The 12500-nt window shown below is 45.5% G+C and overlaps 1 protein-coding gene across 1 annotated transcript in view; it reads left to right on the top strand.

Annotated features, from left to right (window-relative positions):
* asap1b (ArfGAP with SH3 domain, ankyrin repeat and PH domain 1b) overlaps nt 1–12500 on the top strand; it is a 61543-nt gene that overhangs the window by 27307 nt on the left and 21736 nt on the right. The window contains exons 4-11 of the mRNA XM_080855256.1: nt 3031–3105; nt 4772–4821; nt 5233–5362; nt 8196–8281; nt 9257–9332; nt 9448–9534; nt 10610–10710; nt 10842–10911. Coding sequence (XP_080711382.1) covers nt 3031–3105; nt 4772–4821; nt 5233–5362; nt 8196–8281; nt 9257–9332; nt 9448–9534; nt 10610–10710; nt 10842–10911 — 675 coding nt within the window. The remainder of the gene's footprint in view (nt 1–3030; nt 3106–4771; nt 4822–5232; nt 5363–8195; nt 8282–9256; nt 9333–9447; nt 9535–10609; nt 10711–10841; nt 10912–12500) is intronic.

Genomic DNA, 12500 nt, shown 5'->3' with positions numbered 1-12500 from the left:
TGTTAGTCTTATCTTACCTGTGACACTCAGAATTAGTGTGCAGATCTTATCCAGCTAGTGCTGTGACCGCTATCCGGCACAGCATTTGACTTTATCTTTTTTTATTATTATTTTTTTTAGATATCCTTTGCATCGCCAGTGTCATTTCAAAAAATAAAATATTCTCTTTCATTCTCAAGCTTTCCCTCCTTCCTGCTGTCTCCTCCCACTTTCTGGCTCGCTCTTTCATCCGCTCCCACACTCACCACCAGCCATTTTTACTTTCTCATTCTCTTTTTTTTTTCTCACTCCCTACACACACACACACACACACACACACACACACACACACACACACACACACACTTGCCTTTCTCTACTGTGTTGTCTAGTAAACACACTTTTCTCTGCTGTTCTCTCTAGTAAATACATACATACACACACACACACACACACACACACACGCAAACACACACAAACACAAACACACACTCATTCTCTCTCTTGTCTCTCCCTCCCTTGTGCTCTGTAGCCTGCTCTCCTCTCTTACTCTCTAGCGTAACTAGATTAGGGTTGACGGCGTGGAAAACAGGCATCTCTGTCTGTCAAGGCTGGACTGGAGAAAAGATCTCTGCCCCTCTTACTCAAGCTTGTCTCCATTACAGACAAGTGTGTGTTGAAGAAGACTGAGGGAATAAATATAAATGTGAATAGCTGTATGTTCGTTATATTTGGTGCAGTGTTAATAAAGGCTACCGATACAAGTACACATTGAAGAAATAGAGTAGGTAAGTCAAACAGAAAGAGAGCGAGAGACAGGGAAACGAGAGCGAAAGAGAGAGACTGACTAGCCCTCCCTCCCTCCCTCCCTCCCTCCCTCTGTCTTCCACCTGCACACGCCAGCACAGCCCCCCTCCCTGATTCATGTCCCATGATGCCTGTGTGTCATCGGACTGCGTGGCTCGTGTTTATCCCCTTTGTTTTTGATGTTTTGCCAGCTGCTGTGAACTGCCAAGCACCACCCCCCCCCCCCCCCCCCCCTCTCGTTTCTCTACTTAAGCTTTCCTCAAATTGATTTCTCACATAGTTGCCCATCTCTTGCTTACACAGGGGGTTTGTGTGTGTGTGTGTGTGTGTGTGTGTGTGTTGGTGTAAAGTATAAGCGTGTGTTAGTGTACTGCATGTCCATGCATGCATGTACGTGTGCAATGAAGGGAGGCATTGAGAAGGTCATTAAGCCTGTCTGCTTGTAAACAATGACTCAACTCTTGGCCTCCTGGATGATGACAGGGCAGCTTGTCTTTGCTTGGGAGGCACTCACTGATGTGAGCACACACACACACACACACACACACACACACACACACACACACACACACACACACACACACACTTACTGATGTGCTGCTCTGATGGAGCAGCTGAAGAGGCTGCTGTTGGGGCTCCTAACGAGGCAGGGGAGAAAGAGGCTGACATTGCACAGAGTTGTGTAATAAGCCTTGTATAAGGAGTTTGTCAGATTCGCCTTGACCTTTTGGTGGGAGGAAATCCAGGTCTTACATTGGGTCAGCAGAGGCCTGGGAATGCTGACTAGAGACATGTGTAGGCATAGACATATAGTTCTCACAGATGCATACACACACATCCATTGAGGCGCACAAAGGACAGTGGAAGCTGAGGAAACGTCTTTGTGTAAGACATGAGTGTGTTTGTGTGCGTACGCGAGTTGCACACCTCTGGATGTCTGGATGTCACCTTCCTGTGGCATTTGCCACTTTAAATCTGGGCTTCCAATTTTCCTTGGTAACAGAGATCCCATTTAGAGAGCGTGGCTGGCTTGCTGGACATGGGATACAGTGTATCATCTGGTGTCAGTGGGAAGTAAACCTCAGGTATCCAGAACGACATGTTCACACTTTCCGTTGGACAGAAAAACATAGGCACCAACCATCAAGGAGCTCCATTGGGTGGCTCTTACAATTCCTCTTGTGGCTGAAACATTGCTTGTTTATAATCATTCATGACCTAAATTTAATAGAGAAAAAGCCCTGAGGTCCTGTGGTGATTTTAGTCACAAAATCTAAATGTCTGTTCAGCTCTGAAACATTAGTATTAATGAGTATTTATCTTCAGTCATGCTTCTCTACAGTGTAACTATATGAACTTATATGTAAAGTATATTTAACAGTACAGTGAGTGCATCACACTTGCTCCATAGGCATTGGGAATGAAATAAATGACCTTGGAGTAGACAACATCACACTCCTGATAGAATCCCTTCCTTAACACACACACACAGCATATTTTGCCACTCGTGTTGTAGCAGTCATGGCTGTGTACAGTAGTAAACTGGGTCAGGATACAGTTTTGTGCTGCTAAATTGACTTTTGTTCAGGCCTTTGCTGACAAGCGGGAAATGAGCATACTAGATACCAGGGGCTGCTGGGAGCGCTTACATACCTCATTTTCAAATCAATAGTGATTAAGTAGGCTTCAAAAGTAACCGCTAACATGCTAACAGGGCCCCCGCTACAGCATGGAGCGCCAACATTGCAGGGGCCAGGCAGCCAGGCATTGGTTTCTCCAGCGCAGAGCTGCCATGAGAGAGAGATGGCGGAGTGTGGAGAGAGGTAGAGATGGAGAGTTGCTCTTTTCTGCGGTGTGTTCACACTGTTTGAGAAGTGAAGCGAGAGAAAAAAAACCAAGTGAGATAAAGAGAGGGATGTCACTCAGCCGTGCCAGCTCCTACTGAGGGAGCTCGGCTGGTATAATTGAGCCAGGTGTGGTGTCATGACGAAGGCCTTGGCTGGAATAAGCAGATATACGAGATAATGGATTTTCATTTATTTTAATTTTATTTTAATTGCATTTTCTGTGCCATTGCTCTTCTACTGAATGTGCTGCTGAAACGAAATAACTCATGATGATTTTGTCTGCCTATTTTTTTCTCTCCCCTACCTCTCTCTCTCTCTTTCTCACATTTTCTCTCTCCCTCTTTTTCTCACATATTCTCTCTCTCTCTCTCTCTCTCTCTTTCTCTCTTTCCCTCAGTTGCAGAGCCTGAGCCATAATGTGATCTTCACGCTGGATTCCCTATTGAAGGGGGACCTGAAGGGAGTGAAGGGGGTGAGTGAACACTGCTGAATCTCACTGATACACAAGCAGCGAGAGAGAGAGAGAGAGAGAGAGAGAGAGAGAGAGAGAGAGAGAGAGAGAGAGAGAGGGAGAGAGAGAGACAAAACATGAGCTAGAGGCCTGTCTTGACCAATTGAACAGCTTCCAACTCTTTCCCTGCGAAAGGAAAGACAAGGGTATGGATAGAGACAACTTGTAAGAAAGTAGACACTAAAGTAAGATTAAAGGAGTTGATAACAATACCTATAGGGTCAGAAGCAAATGAAAGAGGGAACCAGTGATAGAGAGAAGAAGCAAGATGAATTGGGGGGTCGAGGGAGTACGGGGATTAGCTTAGGTCAGTAACTCTGTTTCTGGGATCAGTGTGTAAATCTTTCCTTGCTGGTTCCTCCCCAAACTGTTCCCCAGTCCATGTTGTGTTTGGAACCAGTGCTCAGAGTAAGCAGGTCGCGACCTCTGCGACTTAGCAACAGGGAAGGCGTGGCTCGGGCACACAGACATAAACACACAGGCCCAATCCCAGAATAGCCTTTCAAAACCTGACATCCTCCTTAAGACAGAGAGAGCATACTGTTTGTCAAAGATTAGGGGGAGCTGTATTTAGCCTCGGGAAAAAAAAACTCGAGTAGCCTAGTTGTCAAAGATACTAGCATTACTAATGATACCACAGTGAGACTACATTGACCTCAGAATAACAGAAAATTACAATTATGTGTCAATTGTTTTCCCCTCTCTCTGCCACTGCCCACTGAACCATTTCTCCACGTTAAGGTCACAAAATCCATTTAATCTAAGTCATCTCAGTCGAATAGCTATCCAGCAACTAGTAATAATAAAAACACTTACTTGACAATGAGATTAAACTAGCACTAGTGCATGTTTAGTTAGCTAGCTGAAGCTAATTAATGGATATACTGTCAACACTGATGCTGAGGTTAGACTGTGACTAGCATATGTATACATGTAGCACTGACATTTAGGAAAAACTACCACTAGGACATGTCTAATTAGCCACAACCATCCGTAGTTTAGGCTACTTGATAAACTAATCCACCGTCTCTGTTTTAGCATTGGAGCTCAGTATGCTCCACTGTCACAATGAATCATTAGATGCTCTGTGATTCTTCTCCAGCTGTTCAAAACAGCAAGCGAGTGACTTAGTCGTAATAGTTCTTTCTGTGTGATCTTACAGTAGTAATGATGGCCTGGCCTAACCCCAAAACCACAACTGCAAACAACACTCAGACGAACTGGAGCAGAGTCAGACTTGTGTTGCAACACCAGGAGTGTTTTTCTGGAGGCGCTCCCTTCCCTTGCTCCCTCTCTTTTTGTCTTCTTGCTGTCTTTCTCTCCAAGCTCTTTCTCCCGCTCTGACTTCCATCTCACACTCTTTTTTTCTTTCTCTCTCTGAACCTCTTCTCTTTCTCCACTATCTCTCTCTCTCTCTCTCTCTCTCTCTCTCTCTCGCTCTCTCTCTCTCGCGCGCTCTCTTTGTCCTTCATGTGCCTCCAGAAGGCCTCTTGTGCAGCTCAGACCCCATGTTGGCTGCTGGCTGCAGCTGGCTGATAACTTTGTTTTTCCTGTTTTTTGAATTTTCTCTCTCTCTCTCTCCTCTCCCTTGCCTCATTCTCTTTCTTGTCTCCTCCCTTCTGTCCAGGATTTGAAGAAGCCCTTTGACAAGGCATGGAAGGACTATGAAGTCAAGTTGTGAGTGTGATGTGTTATTCTCCTGTTTTGACCCCCCCCACACACACACACAAACACACACAAACACACACACACACACACACACACACACACACACACACACACACACACACACACACACACACACACACACACACACACACACACACACACACACACACACACACACACACACACTCTCCCTTCCTCAATCCATGTCTGTTGTTAATGTGTGGGGTTGATGTCACTACCTCACCACACTGCATACATTTCCCAGCATCATGCTCAAATTAAGACTGTGCATTCTACACATGTGAAGTCATTAAAAACAATCTTCAAACAAATTGAAATAAAACACATAGAAAACTAGAGCCAGACGTGTGTGTGTGTGTGTGTGTGTGTGGTAATCTCATGGACGTTCCCATCTCCCAGTACCAAGATCGAGAAGGAGAAACGGGAACACGCCAAGCAGCATGGAATGATCCGGACTGAGATCACCGGAGCCGAGATTGCAGAGGAGATGGAGAAGGAGCGCCGGCTCTTCCAGCTGCAGATGTGTGAGGTCAGACAACACTCTGTTACCCACAATGCACCTGTAGAGATGTGCCAGCCTAACACAAGAAACGAACGGGGTCTCTCGAGTGTAGAACTTGCCATTGCATATCAACTATACACACCTGGAGATATTTCCAAAGTAGTTTGCTCTACGGAGAAGGCATATCTCTAGTTTGTGTTTGAATGGCTCAATCTTAACACCTTTGCATTACCTTTTGCATCAAAAGTTCAGATATAAGACAGTTTAGTAGGGTGAGCAGACATTTAAACCTAGCCAGGTTTTTATTCCCAGAAGCAACAGGAGACATAGAACCATTAATGGACTACTCTGAGGTAGGCAAAGGCGATGGCTTGGGAGGTGTTGCCATGGCAATCAGATTCCCTGACCAGCTGAGTTACTTGAAGGTCATCAGCCAGTAGGATGGACTCCTTTTCAGCTGGACCTCAACTACACACTCTGACTAGAGTAGTTAAAGCCACATTCAAGCTGGGTCATTGAGTAAATGTGTGTGTGTGTGTGTGTGTGTGTGTGTGTGTGTGTGTGTGTGTGTGTGTGTGTGTGTGTGTGTGTGTGTGTGTGTGTGTGTGTGTGTGTGTGTGTGTGTGTGTGCGCGTGGGGAGGAGAGGAGAGGAGGTCAGAATCTCAGCCCTTTTTTTTTCATTTCCCTGCAGGGCTCTGACTTTGTAAAATGTAATTAGCCACTTCATGTTAATTACCACTCAAAATAATCTGCCTGAGCCTTGCAGATCAGAGACTTCAGGGAATAATACAAAGAAAATGATCCTGTGTGCACCCGAACTGATCTCTGTTTTTGAGCCCAATGCTCATTCAGCATGGGTTTGGTCCCAGTGTGCACAGGTCTGGTCTGGCTGAACAGTGGATGAGGATGTAGTGGATGTTTGGGTGGGTGTGCAGGCTGGCTCTCGGGTTCGGCAGGTCTGGGTTGTGAGCCTGTCTGCTGGCTCTCGGGTTCGGCAGGTCTGGGCTGTGTCCGGAGAGCCTGTATGCTGGCTCTGCGACGCAGCGCTGTGGTTTTTTCTCTCGTTTCTCTTCGGGGCGGCTCTAAGACTCAGATTAGTGTGTTTGCTGCCTCCGTCTCTCCCGATTAGTGTGTTCGCAGCCTCTGTCTCTCCATCCCTCTTTCTTTCTTTCTTTCCTTCTCTCGCTGCCTGTTTTTTTTTCTCCTGCAATTTTCTGTAGCCGTTTTGATCCGTCTGCCTTTTTCTTTTGATGTTTCTGCTTCGCCGTCTACCCTTCCTTCACTCTCGTCTGTCCCTGTCTTTGTCCAACCCCTTTGCCTCTCTCTTTCATTGTGCGCTGTGCTCTCTTGCGTTTCCTATAGTGTTCTACTTGGCCTGGCACTTCTCCCTACGCTCCCTCTCTCTATACGTCTCTTGTGTCGCTTTCAATCTTTCACACAGCCAATAGTCTTTTGCTTATTCACTCTCACTCTCTGCCTCTTTTGGTCCATGCTGCTGTGTGTGTGTGTGTGTGTGTGTGTGTGTGTGTGTGTGTGTGTGTGTGTGTGTGTGTGTGTGTGTGTGTGTGTGTGTGTGTGTGTGTGTGTGTGTGTGTGTGTGTGTGTGTGTGTGTGTGTGTGTGTGTGTGTGTGTGTGTGTGTGTGTGTGTGTGTGTGTGTGTGTGTGTGTGTGTGTGTGTGTGTGTGTGTGTGTGTGTGTGTGTGTGTGTGTGTGTGCGTGCGCGCGCGCGCGCGGCTCAGAGAGGAAGAGGTTCAGCAGGCTGAATTATTCATTGGAGGCGAAGCGCTGCCTCTCATTCACATAGAGCTTCAGCGGCTCCACAGAACAGTGCACCAAAACATGTGCCAACTTGCTACCACACACACAGACACAGGCACAGACACAGGCACAGACACAGGCACAGACACAGGCACAGACACAGGCACAGACACACACATAGGCACACACACACACACACACACACACACACACACACACACACACACACACAGACATAGCCAAAGGCATGCCTAGTCATAGAAATAAAGGGTTACACAAATTGATGCAGTCTCAAAGAAGCATTTGGACCACAGTATGAAGGTCTACACAAAGAGAGGTGTACACACACACACACACACACACACACAAACACACACACACACACTTACACACACTCACACTGAGAAACATGGCACTCCTCGTGCAGTGAAACCAGGCTAGATTAAATTCTTCTGCAGAGCTGAAAAATGGACTGCAGCTGGAACCCTCGGCAAGCTGTTGTGGATTTGCCTGCCACAAGATAAACCAGGATTAAGATTAATGTTTTATTAATTTGAGTCGTGAGCATGTTTTAAATTATTTTTTTTTGTCTGCTGAATTGTGCTTTGCGTGCTATTCTCAGACGTCCCGAATTAAACAGGATCACAAGGGAGCGCTTTCTCTCCCGTTCGCTCATTCTGTGAGGAGTCGCAATCACTTCAAGAGCTGAACAGACCTGCTACATGTCATCGAAATTTGAGAGACCCCCCTAGTTGGTGTTTACTGGGATTTTCATTCTCTGCCAGATGGAACTAGAGACATTTGTCAGGATATGGCAGTAATCAGATCAGCACACTCAACATTTTGATGCAAGAAACATGTTGGGCAGATCAGTGAACACAAGCACGCACACCAGGAGAGCTTTGTCAGAATGTCTAAAACAGAATTTCATTATGCTGAAAGTGGAACACCAAAACACCATTTGAGTGCTACCTCTGAGTTATTAATAATAAGCCTTAAATATTAACACTGCATCCTATTTGCGTTCTGATGTTGTATGCATCCCGTAGGGCTCTAAGCTGACACCCCCCATAAAAAACTGTGTTCTCCCTTCCCTACAGTACCTGATCAAAGTGAATGAAATCAAGACCAAGAAAGGGGTAGACCTTCTTCAGAACTTGATCAAGTACTACCACGCACAGTGCAAGTAAGTCTCAGGTGTCGTAAGATGGTTCTGACTGTAAGGGGGGGGGGGGGGGGGGGGGTGGTTTGAGGCTTTCAGTTCATCCGTAGGAGTGTGGGGAAAAAACATTAGGCTGTTGCGTGTCCCTCTCTTATCCCCAGACGCAGGTTGAAAGAAGTGTCTTTGTGTGGGGATTGTTTAACTTCAATAAAAACCCTGAGGAAGGGCTTTGCGTGAGTCATCAGTAATAGCTGAGGTTCACGCTAAGGACAACTAATATCAGCATGATATTAAGGGAGAGGTTTGCTAAATCGGTATCTCTTCAGCTACATCATTGCATCTGCCTCTAATAGAGCTTTGTCCTAAGTGACATCAGGTGCTTTAGCACAGACACGTGGCACTTAGCCTGCAGTTTTTTGGGAAGGGTTATGTCACCATGACAACTCGGGCCCTCAGCACCTCTTCTCTGGATGGATGCCTGTGCACTTCGAAATGACTTTTGGAAAGTGGAGTCAAATTTAGATCTTATAAATATTCAGAAGAAGCAACATGTAGATCTGACAGTGGGAGGGTGGGAGGGTGGGGGGGGGGGGGGGGGCATGGACTATTGCAGGAGTAGACTCAGTGCTTTGTTCATGTTGACATTAGTTAGTCATAAGCATTAGCCATAGAGCTTGGTAACGGTCCAGTTGTCAGCTTAATAGCCTCAGCTCGCTTGGGTTGGTAATATGTTCAATAGTGTTAGATGACAATAACAAAGGAGGGTGGGTAGTTAATGGACAAAAAGGGTAAAAAAAAAAAAGGTCACATTTTTCTTGGTTTATGTTGTAAAGTGGTTTCAGGGACATCAACTCTGTTGCTATGCAGAATCAGCGCTACGGAGGATTCTATATAGCATTAATTAATTGCATTATACTCACATGACTGTTGGTTCAATCAATTACAGTTCATTAATCTTCTCATTTTGCCTCCCACCCACCCCCTCATTTTCCATCTTAGTTTCTTTCAGGATGGCTTGAAAACTGCTGACAAGTTGAAGCAGTACATTGAGAAGTTAGCTGCAGACCTCTACAATGTATGTGCATCTGGTATTCCAACACTTTCACATAAGTTGGTTTTATTTGTACAAGTGGTGGCCTGATCATTTCATATATCTACGTTTCTTTAAGTTCTTCATTCTTTGTTTGTAGATAAAGCAGACACAGGATGAGGAGAAGAAACAGCTCACTGCTTTGAGAGACCTCCTTAAGTCCTCTCTACAAATTGACCATAAAGAGGTAGGCCCAGAGAAAGGAGTGCATCAGGGACCTGTATTGGGTCCATTAAGAAAATGGAGTCAGTTTGCTTTCTAAAAAGTTGAACGTTAAATCTACTCTTGGCCATGTCCGTTTCATAGGGAACAGCAAACCAAAATGTTACATAAATGTATTCAAATTAGAAACACTTGAACACTTTGAATAGTAGTACTGTTGATACAGAAGACATTTGTTTTGAATAGCTTGATCATTTCACAAATATAAATCTTATACACAGTCCTGTGTCATGTTGCATAAGATCAGTCCAATTATTCATATGCGTAAAACACTACTGCATGAAAGTTACACAGTTGTGTGTATATGTGTGAGAAGGAGAAAAATGCAGATAGACAGGTGTAACTTAAATTATGTTTTCTGTTTGTTTGTATATGTCCAATGGTAAATTGATTCACTCACCCAGTGCTAGCTTTTGCAACTGCACTCTGCACTTGTAGATTTGTTTTCCACTGTTTGCACTGTCACATTGACAAGCACGCCCCCACACTTTTACTGCTACTTTCTTTAAAGCACGGTTGACCACACACGCTTACAAACACACACACACACTTTCACACACACACACTCTCTCACGCTCACACACACAAACACACACACACACACACTTTCACACACACTCTCTCACACTCACACACACACACACACACACACACACACACACACGAAGGAGCACTAGCACCACCTGGCTGTACCTTTCACTTTGTTTTCCTCCCATTTCTTTCTCGCTGCCTGTCCGGACTGAAGTCTAGGAGAGTAAGTGTGCTGCATGCTCACTGCATATCATTTTAAGTCACAGACACTTTAAAGACTGGTCACAGACACTTTAAAGCCTGGTTTGCCTGTGCTACTGTGCCAGGAACATTTCTGTCTCTGGCACTTCACTTCTTAGGTTCATGTGAAATAGTGATTTAATGGTTGAGGCCTAGATGATTTTATGATCACTAATGAGAAGACAGTTTGTGTTAAGTTTTTGTGAACTTACGTGTGTCTGTTCAATTTGAATGTGTGTGTGTGTGTGTTTGTGTGTGTGTGTTTCCAGGACTCTCAGAGCAAGCAGGGTGGCTACAGCATGCACCAGCTACAGGGCAACAAAGAGTTTGGCAGCGAGAAGAAAGGCCATCTCATGAAGAAGAGTGATGGGTAAGATGCACACACACTCAAACTTAACCACACATTTAGAAACACACACACACACACACACACATTTGCCATGCATATACACCGTCAGCTACACACTCCTGTTGACCTCACACTCTTTGTCATGTTTTCAGGTTACGGAAGGTGTGGCAGCGGAGACAGTGCTCAGTGAAAGGAGGGATTCTCACCATCTCCCATGCCACAGTGAGTATAACACACACACACACACACACACACACACACACACACACACACACTTTACCACAGGATACAGAAACCCAAACTGGGTAGTTTCAGGATGCGTCAGGATGCGACACAAGTCCTCCCCCTCAACCACTAGCTGGTTGGCTGTCAGGAAATCACCATGCTTGCTGCCATGGCGTCAAAAGAGGAAATGATGAGTCAGCATGAAGGAAGAGCGTTCCACTGCACCAGAGCTCTGCCTCTGCATTTCCTGTTTCCTGTTCCTTTGGAATATTCTGCTCTCTCCCTCTCCCTCTTTCTCTTTCTCTCTCTCTCTCTCTCCCTCCTCTCTGTCTCTCTTTCAAGTGAATAGTAATGATCAGATGAGGCAATTTTTGGGTGTATGAATTTTGCATGTAACCCAAATGGAGGTCCACAATTACATGGGTCGCTGTCAGATGGGCCAGAGACTCCCTTAAGATGTATTTAGAATGGCTGGAGAGCTTTTTAACAAAGAGGAGCATAGAGAGTGGATGTGTCCCTTTTAAACGCAGGTCTGGCCCTGATATTTTGGGAACAGACTCGGGATCAGTGTGACAGAGGCTGGCAGAGGCTGAGTGCAAGCCTGTGTGCAGTCATTGTGGCAGACGAACTGCTGATGACCTCTCGCTTTCATTTTTTTCTTTCTTTCCCTGTCTCTCTCTTTTACTCTCCCTCCCTCTCTCTCTCTCTCTCTCTCTCTCTCTCTCTCTCTCTCTCTCTCTCTCTCTCTCTCTCTCTCTCTCTTGCCTTCTCGGGCAGGAGGCCAGTATGTTAGCCTGCCAGCTAATCCCTGCAGGGCTGATAACTGCTTGTTAGTATCTGATTAACATCTCCTCCTCCTCTCCCTCTCCTCCCTCACCCTCTCCCTCTCCCTCCCCTCTCCTTCCTCTCCCCTGGCTTGTGTCCCCTCATCTCTGCCCAGTCCTCTGTGCTGCTGCTCCAGCCTGGTACAGCCTTGGCATGGAGCCACAGGGCAGCAGTTGGGAGAGCTTGTTTTTGGGTGCAGCCCCTGCAGCTCCCAGCCTCCCCTTGTGACTCCAGCATCTAGTCCTGTGACATGTCGTGTGGCCTCAGAACCACAGTGACAGTGGCTGTTCACACTGGAATCACTTTGATCAGTTTGATTGGCGTATTCAAGCTGAATGTGCTATATTGAGGTATTTTGTTATACCACTGTACACTTTATGCTAAGTGTTTGTTAGTTTGACGAAAAAAATGGTGCAGCCCTCTATCTTTAAAGCACAAAGCACATACATGATTTTTTAATCCAAATAAATTATATATTCTGATATGCGTAATGGTGTGTGCTGTGCAGATCCCCTCAATTACAGTATGCCTGTTTAATATGGCTGCTCCTCCATTCCACTTGGTTTAAAAACAGTCATCCTCTTCCAGTTATTTTATGGCCTAATTATTCTAATGCCTAGTACCAAATCAGTGAACTTGAATTTCTGTCAGAATGAATTTATTTCGATTCTGCACTCGCATCCATATCACCATTGACACGCAACACGCAGAAGCACATTTTTTCTCAGTGGGGCCATAGACTGAGGCCATATTTGTGTAGG

The sequence above is a fragment of the Sprattus sprattus genome (assembly GCF_963457725.1).
Source record: "Sprattus sprattus genome assembly, chromosome: 17".
NCBI lineage: Eukaryota > Metazoa > Chordata > Actinopteri > Clupeiformes > Clupeidae > Sprattus > Sprattus sprattus.
The sequence above is the reverse complement of the archived record's forward strand: the minus strand, read 5'-3'. Positions and strand labels throughout refer to the sequence as shown.